General features: G+C 37.4%; 1 protein-coding gene across 1 annotated transcript in view; it reads left to right on the top strand.

Moving 5' to 3' along the window:
* The window catches only part of DPT (dermatopontin), a 22,432-nt gene extending 13,187 nt beyond the window's left edge, over positions 1 to 9,245 (top strand). Inside the window, exons 2-4 of the mRNA XM_072426637.1 lie at positions 3,499 to 3,624; positions 5,917 to 6,024; positions 7,375 to 9,245. Coding sequence (XP_072282738.1) covers positions 3,499 to 3,624; positions 5,917 to 6,024; positions 7,375 to 7,441 — 301 coding nt within the window. The 3' untranslated portion in view covers positions 7,442 to 9,245. The remainder of the gene's footprint in view (positions 1 to 3,498; positions 3,625 to 5,916; positions 6,025 to 7,374) is intronic.
* The last annotated feature ends 1,024 nt before the right edge of the window (positions 9,246 to 10,269 follow it).

Raw genomic sequence — 10,269 nt, 5'->3', positions numbered from 1 at the left:
GAAAACCTGGTGCGTCCTATAGTCCGGAGCGTCTAATGGTCCGAAAAATACGGTACATGAGAGAGATGTTTTAATTGCTAAGATTTGTATATCTGTCTGTCAATACCTGATATTTACACAATCCATACACATAGTCCATTCCTGTGCTCACTCTGCTCCCTATCATTTTGTTCCTTGTCCACACAATGTATGCAGCACACTTAGATGGCTTCCTGTCCTTTCCTCTCCAGATCTCTACATTGCAGTATATGGGATTGCAGGAGAATTCAGGGGACTGTGCTTACACTAGTTGCACTTAAACATTCTTTTAATAATTTATTACTCATTAGAGAGCTGGATCTGTCTATTATATATGTGCCTAGAGGTCAGCACTAACAACCCCTGACTTTTATTAACCATAAAATATAGATTGGCATTTTTTTTTTTGGAAAATGTCATAGCTTTGAAGATGTTTGAAAAAGAGAAAAGATAATTACCAAGCACATCTTTCCTGCGAGGGTTTAATGAGTCATGATATGCGCAAACTTTATTTTAATTTGTATGAAAGCCTCTTTTGTTATTTAGAAGAATAGAATAATAGGTATTATTAAAAAGTGAAGTTCAGCTGCTAAAGAAAAAGCAAGAGAAAGCTCAACTCTAATTATTGGGTTGCACTTATGTTAGGTGGAGAGAGACTTAGTACCAAGGTCACCTTCACCATGGGAGGGGATCAACAGCTTCACTCCCACAGACGTACAGACAGAAAGGTGGAAAGTGCATAATTACAGTCAAGGCAACATTTTATGGGTATAAAAAATGGAAAGCATATATAGCAAAAATACTGTTGTCCTTTTGCAGCACTATGAGGGTAATTCAGAACAGTCACTTCATAAGTAATAAATGAACGATTTGTTGGGAGTTATGATCTGTCCATGCTCAAGAGCAGTTACTAATTAAGCAATTACAATTTGTAACTTGCTTCCCCTGAATGGAACATTGACTCTTAATGAAAAATAATCTGTTGTAAATAACATTAATCCATTACTGCCACCTGGTGGAAGAGAGTGGGATTTCCTTGGGCTTTGCCAATACAGGCCCTGCAGGTCTACTTAGGGTTTAGGCAGTTTTCATCTCAACAAAATTTTAGCCCATTCCACCAATAGGTCTACATATAAAAGCAAACTTCTTATGTGAAAGAGATAGAAGAAGCCATGCCTGACCTTATTCTAAATATTAGGAATTTGATTTGATCTAACTGGTGCTACACATTTGTGGCGCTTTATTTGATTGCCATTTTTTTCACTGATAACTTAAGGTCAATATATAAAGCAGTGGGGAATCTTTCTGGTCTATGTGTTTTCAATGGCAGTGCCTTATTCGTTTCCAGAGAATTTCTGATAAATATAAAATTCACTGCTTTAATAGAGTCATAGGAGAATGTGGGTTTGTACATTTATTCTTGTTTTGCCTATTATAGTGAAGAATTAAAGATTACATTTTAAAGATTGTTTTAATGTGGTAAATTTCACATACGGGTAGTCTCCAGGTTAAAGACATCCGACATACGGACGCCTCCTAGATACGAACAGGCTTCCCTGCTCGGTCCTGTGAAGAATATAGGATGGAGGGTGGTGGTTTTCATGACTTGCAGAAGAAATCTTTTAGGAAACACAGCTGAGGTTGTGGGTGATCATAGGGAGGGGGAGCTCTTTCTGCAGCCTCTGAAACTCTGCAGCTGTTTTTTTTTTGCATATCAAAGCCCAGCTTGCTCCATAAGTTAATGAATGTCTAGGCTCCATAAAGATTTTTTTTTGCTTTGTTTGTGATTAACTCACAGTAAGGATTTTATACAGTAACTGACCACGCTGCCTAATATTATGTTGAGAAAAACATCTGTCCTAATTGCATTTATGAAATTAATGTACCTGTTCCAACTTACATACAAATTTAACTTAGGAACAAACCTACGGTCCCTATCTCGTATGTAACCCGGGGACTACCTGTATTGCATACTAATATAATGCAGTCTTTAATTCAGCCAGTGGGTGGTGCTCCAACATCCTTATAACTTTATTAGTATAATTACTTTTCCGCTGTGCTGTAAAAAGCCCACCATTTACCCTTCAACGAAGAGCAGTGTCTGAGTGTCTGAGAGCAGTATCTATCAAACAAAGGGAGCTGCAAAGCAATGCTCTTTTATGTAGTCCTTTCAAATAACCCAGTGCTCCGGGAACCCTCTACATATATATTATATTATTACAAATGTTTTATTTTCTTTTTTCAAAACAAGAAATGTTTATAGATGTATATATGTTTATAGTGGGAAAAAACAGTATGTTATGTAAAAGTAAAGTAAGTAAAAAAATAAAATAAAATAAATAAAAGTGAACCAAAACCAATAAAGTTTCCTTTTTTTTTAACCCCAAAATGTAATCCTCTTATTTCTCCTCTTCTATATACAGTGAAACCTCCAGCACCAACATAAGTGTCGTTTTCAGAAAACTGAGATTTCCTTTTCTTAGCTATTCAGCACTAGACTTGAAAAAGGAGACTTGTCCCGATTCACCTCTAGTGCTGAATGGCTGATGAACCTTGAGCCTTCATTAGGGTTTCCCCTTCCTCAGCCAATCACGGAGCACAGCTCTGCTATGCTGACAGCTCTGCTTTCTTGAGTGCTCCTGCGCCCCCAGTGGAACTGTAGGATGTATTCTTGGAAACAGAACACATGCCACAGCTCCACTAAGACTGAGGGAGCAATCAAGAAAACAGAACTGTCAGCATAGCACACCTCCTCTGATTGCTCCGCTCCATGATTGGCTGTAGAAAGGGAAACCCTGATGACGCTTGAGCCAGAGCTCACAAAGCGGAGCAATTAGCGGAGCTCTGCTGATTGCTCTGCTTTCTTGATTGTTATCTGGAACTCAGATCTGTCAGGTGCCGGTTATCTGAGTTTAGGGTTATGTGAGTTCCGGATAACCAGGGTTCTACCGTACTGCCAACCTTGTTTTTTTTAGAATATTTTATCCAGTTGTGGTTTTGTTAATGTTTCAATACTTTCATTTTAAACATAATAAATAAGCATTTAATGGTTTAATGCTAATGTTTCATGCTAAACTCCCTGTCCATAATTGGTGCCCTTTTCGGCTCTTTAAAATGTAATCCTCAATACTTAGCAATACTCAATACTTAGCTAATCATCAATACTTCACCCTTCACTTCTGCCTTGCTTTACCGTGTATTATAAATCTGAAATATAACATTAAACACTAACATGTAGACTATTACCTAACTCTTTTCAATCCTTCCCTTACCTTAACATTTTCCCTTAGTGTGAATATCTCGTACTGCTGTGCTGGGATCATTGCCAAAAGTGTCCAAATTTTGCAACCCTGAAATGCCGCAAAAACCTTCCTCCTTATAACCGTGAAGTGTTCTGGATAACATTATAAAATATATGATGTTACAAAAAATAAATTAAGAAATGACTTTGTATTATTTATCCCATTACTTAATTTTCAGGTATCAGACATGTTCTAATAATGGCTTGGTGGCAGGATTTCAGAGTCAATACTTTGATTCGGTACTGGACAGAGAATGGCAATTTTACTGCTGCAGATACAACAGAAGATGCTCGTATGGCTGCTGGTAAGTTCCAATTTAGAAACACTTTTAAAATACTGTTGAATTTCTGATAGTTAAGATTGTTATAGATTGTAGGTTAGTTGAGCTAAAGTCTAATGGAGACTGACCTCTGCTACCTAAAACCTGTTTATTTTCTAAACTCCCCCTCCCCCCCCCATGTCCCCTCAGACATTTTTGATGACAAAATTTAGAGGCTTTGCAGTTATCTCATATTATCAGACTTACAAACATGTTTTCCCAACTACTCTTTAAGTTTTATTTATGTAACAACTAAATGTTGCTTTTTCATTTGGAACATGTCACCAACAAAAGTTACACAAGTTTAATCATACTGTGATTTCTTTTTCATTTACTTCAGTGTGATTTTGAATGCAGCCCTCAGGGGGTTAAAGATTTTCATTACCGTTGACCCTAATTAGGTCACTTTCTTCTGAATGAATTACACAAGATATATCAGTAAATTTTCTTGAATATTTCCTCCATCGAGACCTGATACAAGATTCCAGTATTCCCTTGTTTTTTTAAGCATTGTATAAATTTGTGTCCCTGCTAGAAAAAAATCAAAGTTTCTATTTTTAAGATGTATTTTTACACATAAACAAACTTATGATCAATGAAAAGTTAGTCAGTGTCTTTACAGAAGCTCATACAAAATTCAATATTCTATATATAGGAAGATGACATCAAAAATATGATTTTACATTGCTGGATAAGACTTATAATTGCATATGGGTAAAAAAACACATACTTAAGTGCAGTTTATTAAACTTACTGTAGATATATATGTCCCTGAGTCTATAGGTTGAACATATATACATGGCAAAACCAAACATAAAATATGTATTATAAGTTTATGACCCATTTAGCTGTTTATATAATCAAACCCCCTCTTGGGGGGTAGGGGAGTATAGTGGAACTAAACCCGCTATACTTCCCAACATCATTTAGTCACAGGGCACTTCCATCTTCTGGAGAAGATCTCTGACCATCTTGATTGGCCAATGTAAATCCCGTGAAGGTGTGGGCATTTATTCATTATTAGCACCCACAGGGGAAGCTAGGATCGCTGAGTACATGCATGCACAGCTCAGCTTTTTTGACAGATACCAGGAGAGAGGCAGGTAGGAGGGATAATTGCATAAGGGACATCACTTGTCCCTTTATGCATTAATGACCTGCCTGATCATCAATTTCTTCCACTTTAATCAGATCGGTTTAGGATTAGGTCTTGCCTGGTACACTAAATACACATTGAGACGTCCCTGCTGCCTGCTCCCTGGAACTGTGCTAGATGTCCGGCGTGGTGCGAGAGGAAGGCTGGCCGGTGTGTGGAGGTAAGTATAGCTTTCAAAAATCTTGAATTTTGGAAAAAACGGCACTCCTCGGATAAAGAGGTTGCCAGATTTTTGAATGTCAACTGTATGCAGCACACCCCCACTGTGGTCTGACTGCTGATCATCTGGTTGTTCTGCAGACAAATCTGTTTCCAACCTCAGTAGTCCTCCTTTTATGTAAGAATGATGTTCTTTGAAATACTGTGATCAAGTTGGAGAATAAATAGCATATTAATACAAGATTCTTCAGCAAGTGTTACTTCTGATAAACCAATTAAAGCGAAACGTGTTGGAATCAAGGAATTAAGGATCATTACAAATTTTGATGTATTTATAATGTGGCCACATATACATGATATTGTTTTTAATTCTTGTAAATAAAGTGTGTAATAAAAAAAACACAGGGGCCACTGCGGGCATAGGGAACACTGGAGACACTGGAACAGCAGGAGGCACAGGAGAAGCAGGGATATCCACAGGCAGACAGGAACAGCACAGGGAAGTTGGCTGGGTACCAACAGACTGGACAACAAGGGGTTAACACAAGAGCTGGACACAGGAAACACTGGATTAGGCAGCACGTGTTCAGGAAATAGTTCACAGAACTAAGGGCTCGGCACAATGGAAACACAAAGGAGACGTGACTTGTTGCACGAACACAACATGGAGTCTGAGAGCTAGCTAAATAGCCAGGGCTGGTTAAGAGGCTTTTTTCTGATTGGCCAGCGGCATGAACGGAGTTGATAAAGCTTGGAAACAGAGGCATGCCCAGCATCAGAACTGCCCGCATGCGCAGGGGAGAGATGCCTGTGCTTACTGAGGAACAGGTAAGTGTGACAAAATGTTTAAGTTTAACAATGTGTTTTAGTCCAGAACAAAATAAATAAGACTGTATATATATAAATGCAGTGCATTCTTTGATAATATATGTGAATAAGTTATTCTGTTTATGTTTTATTAGGTTAACACAAGACTATCCTGGACACTATGGAGAAGAGGTGGACATGGTCCTGTATTCCTATGGCTACTACATCAGAGGGGCAACCACAACCTTTTCTGGAGTGGAGAGGTTAGATCTGTTTCTAACACACACCCACTATTTCTTGAAACCCCTAGTTCCAATTTAGGCCTCCTGGCCAGAACTAATCATTCCAACCTCAGTTACATCTGTGATTCATGATTTCCAGATATGTATTCCATTTTAATTTGTAAAAAAAAGGGCATTTATATCTATCTCATATTCATTAGAGAATACTTTTACACTAAACACTTTACTAAAGATCATGTCTTATAGAACAGTGGTCGCCAACCTTTTGGACGTCACAGACCACTGATCTCACGGACTCCGGACTGCGCATGCGCAGGAGCCGTGCCTCAATTAAAGGAGAAGACACTTCCCCCGTAGTGACATCATGATGCCGGAACCTGCCCACTCTCCCAGGTCTGAGCCTGCGATGGAAAAGTGGGCAGGTTGTGTCCACCCAAACTTTCTTGGAAATTACCGGTTGGCGTCCATTGTTATAAAACATCATTAAATACTAATACAAGCCATACGCACATTGAAGGAAGTAGAGTGCTAAGCAGAGGGTCTACCTGATATAATCAGTAGTCTATATGGACAAAATTTGCATACACCTATCACACCTAGATATATTTTTGGGACATTAGTATAGAATTGCTTCACATGTTTGCCGCTAAACCAGCATCCTCTTTTATTAATTGCAACTTTTTTGACAGAACAATAGTGACATGAACACTAACATCAACCATTGAAGAGTAACAAAGTTTTTAAAGAATAAAAATTCAGTAAACAAAGAACAGCAACCCCTATTTTTAACTTTCCACTTCTACAGTATTTTGGTATAAAGTTGTGCCCATTCAGTTATAGAAGCATATGTAGGATTAGGTACTTATGTTGTGTGTCAATTTATTCTAAGGATGCTTGGTAGGGTTGAAGAGCTGTCTGCAAGACTCTCAGTTCTTTCCCAGCAAACTCATCAAATCATGTCCTCATGGAGATGACCTTGGGCACAGGGACACAAATATACAGGAACAGAAAATGACCTTCTTCAAAATGTTGCCACAATGTTAAAGCACACAATTGCTTACAATGTCTTGATTACACATTACCTTTGGCTGAACAGTGTAGGTATAACGGCAAGGTCTCCAGTTTTGTCCATATATATGATCACCTCCAGTGTTGCAATAAAAATAAAAATAAAAGCAACACCAATAAAATGAGTCATAAAAAAAGATTTTCACTACTCTAGATTTTTTCTACTCTAGTAAATCATCCCTACAAATACCTGTAAGTCAAGTTGAACACCTGAATTTTTAGGCTTTACTATGATTGCTTTTTAAAACATATTTAAACAACTATAAATAAACATGAATTAAACTTGCATTTTTACATTTTTAGGGATCGCCAGTGGAAGTATATTGTTTGCAGACTGACAGACTTTAACTGCGAATTTGAGAACTTCTAGAAGAAAGGCAAAATCAGACCATCAACGTTCAAGCCTTAGAATTTCAGCACCTACTTGTCCCTGTGTTTTTATGATTTGATCTCTATGCAGCTCCTTGGAACAGGCTTTTCATTGGTCTCAACTGACTCTCCATTCACCCTTCCCCATATATAGTTTAGGATTAACAGAATGTATACTTTATTGTAAAAAGTGTTCATAGTAGGCACGTGGCAAGCGATGTCCTATTATTAAGTTGCATAGAATAGGGGTCATGTTGTGATGAATGAGCACCATGCTTTGCAGTGTTACACTGGCTAAATGATGACCCTAAACCCAGGGGAGTTTTAATGAATGCCTGGGAACATTACAAATACTCCCAGCACAGTTTCTAGCTGCTCAACAAAAATGCTTATTTACGCTTTTTTTCAACATATTAGATAACATTTTGTTGCATACATTTGCAAATTCAAGTAAAGCCACCTCTGCAAAGTGTAGTTGCTAATCAATGTATCTGAGCTCCCAACTTGGGACATATATATAACAATTAACACATTGGGCTCTTGTTATAAAACAGGGAATCAGACATTACCTCAAATATCTCCCAGGTCTATGTGTTTCAATGGCAGTATTTGATTCCCACCAGGGAATATGAGGGAATGTCAGATTCCCTGTTTTTTAACTGTTTTAGGCTTCACCACTTTGGCTCACATTATAGGGGTTTTTCTTAACCTGATTAAGTTTAATTTTAGCATTCCTGGTACTTTGCCCTGCAATTGTCATTCAACTGCCCACGTTTTTAGTATTTGCCAAAAAAAAACTAGACTTAACTTGAGCAAGATTTAAGGCTGGACTGGCATCCAAATGGCTTCATAGGGACACCAAGACCAATCTGATGGCTTAGAATGATACTTGCCTGGATTTAAGCACCATTGTTACCATGTTGAAACATTTTAGGCCAGGCACATTACAATAACTTACTGTAAAAGTGGAAATGATAACAGATTGCCACTTGTCCAGTTTTTTAAATAATTTTTTTGGCACTTTAATAACCCCAGATTTATAAAAAGACATAATAATGGCACTTTGCAGGCCATTATCCAGATCATCAGCTTTATAAATGGGCCCCAAAATCTTTGCCATAAAACGTTTATAAAAGAAATACAAGAGCTGCCATTGCTGATCTCCTGAGCTGGTATGCTCCTACAATTACTTTATTTTGTTTGGAATCATTAACCAAGAATTTCCATACAATTCAGGAATGTCAGAATAAAACTAAAGAGTTAGCTTGACAGCCTTATATTTATCAATTTTAAAAGAAGGTTTCATCTCATGATAGGTTCCTTTAACAATGAGATCTCAGGTGTCAAAAGGACAATCTAGTAAAATAATATATATACTTGCTTTTTCTAAAAATATAAACTGATGTAAAAAAAGTACATCTTTGTTAAGTGCATATGGATCTATAGATTTCTTCTGTAACCGTTGTTGGACAGGCTGTTCATTATAAACTTCACGTAACAGGGCAATCAGTGCATTCTAGAAATAAAGTTCTGCTGTGTCAGGAACTGTACAATATGCATCCTAAGCTGAACAGACAGAAAAATTTATCAGTTGATAGCCATGATATAACTGTAGCTAATTTTAGGTACTAAAAAACTTGTGCTTTTGATTTTTTTTTTATACCAAAGACAAATATATGTAAAAGTTTATACGCATATTTTTCTGACTACATGTATGTAAGATATTAGTACTTTATGCATGCAAAAATCTTTGCTCACATGCCTTTGTGTATATATGACGAATCAATAAACCAAATTTATCAATGTTTTCTATATATAGATTTTTTATAAGGTACTCTTTGAAAGTTAGAAGAATAATGGGAAAATAAAGTCAGCATAATGTGGTAATATTAGATGTTAAATATCACCTGTCTGATGAACAGCCATTCTACTTCTTTAAAGGCAACCAAGCAATGCAAATGCTTTTCATATCCACAATTGGCTTCCCTTGTGTTTATAAGGTCTACTCTCTGCCCTGATGTCCATTGGAACCTTGGTACTTATAAACTCAACTAAACTTAAAATATCATATACTAAAACATTTTCTGAGAAATTTGCTTTTTAGGGACACTTTGGTAGCATGTAGGGAGAAGAAGAAATTGTATAAGGTTTTCTACACTATTTCAGCAACCCTACCCATACTCTCTTGCGCCTATTTTCCACAGGGATCTCAGTTTAAGGCCTTTCAACTTTGGAAATCTATGGAAATCACAGAATTGGCTCATGTACTTGACGATCAGAAGCAACTTTTGCCATTTTTCATATTGAGCGCAAAATATGCACTACCCTTACACCACTCTCTTTATTACACTCAGTTATAACACATACTATTCTCAACTACTCCCACTTCAAGTGTGTTACAATTCCCATCACCTCTACATCAGATATTGGCCCATCCATCATCTAAATTATCTATAGCACAACTGTGTGCTTACCTGTCCAGCTCTTTAGCTGAGATGGAGTTCTAATCTGCATACATAGAACTCTGGGGGTCTTCCCTATGAGGACACTCTAGAATCACTAGATCAATGCTGGACTACAGTTCGTAAGTCCATCATTAGTAAAAAATGGAGACAAAAGCAATTTCAAATTATGCATAGAGGCTATTATGTGTTCGGTCTTAAGATTAGTCCTGCAGATTTCCCACTGCTTGACCAAAATGCCAGTTACCATGAGGATCTCTGGAATATGCTTTGTGGACTTGCCCAAGTATCAACTCATTCTGGGACTCAGTTTTTGCATTTATGTTTCAAGTTGTCGTACCCGGCTGGAAACTCCACACATAGCTCT

This window comes from Pyxicephalus adspersus, chromosome 1 (assembly GCF_032062135.1).
Source record: "Pyxicephalus adspersus chromosome 1, UCB_Pads_2.0, whole genome shotgun sequence".
Lineage (NCBI taxonomy): Eukaryota > Metazoa > Chordata > Amphibia > Anura > Pyxicephalidae > Pyxicephalus > Pyxicephalus adspersus.
Note: the sequence above shows the minus strand (reverse complement) of the source record. Positions and strands in the feature narration are given on the sequence as shown.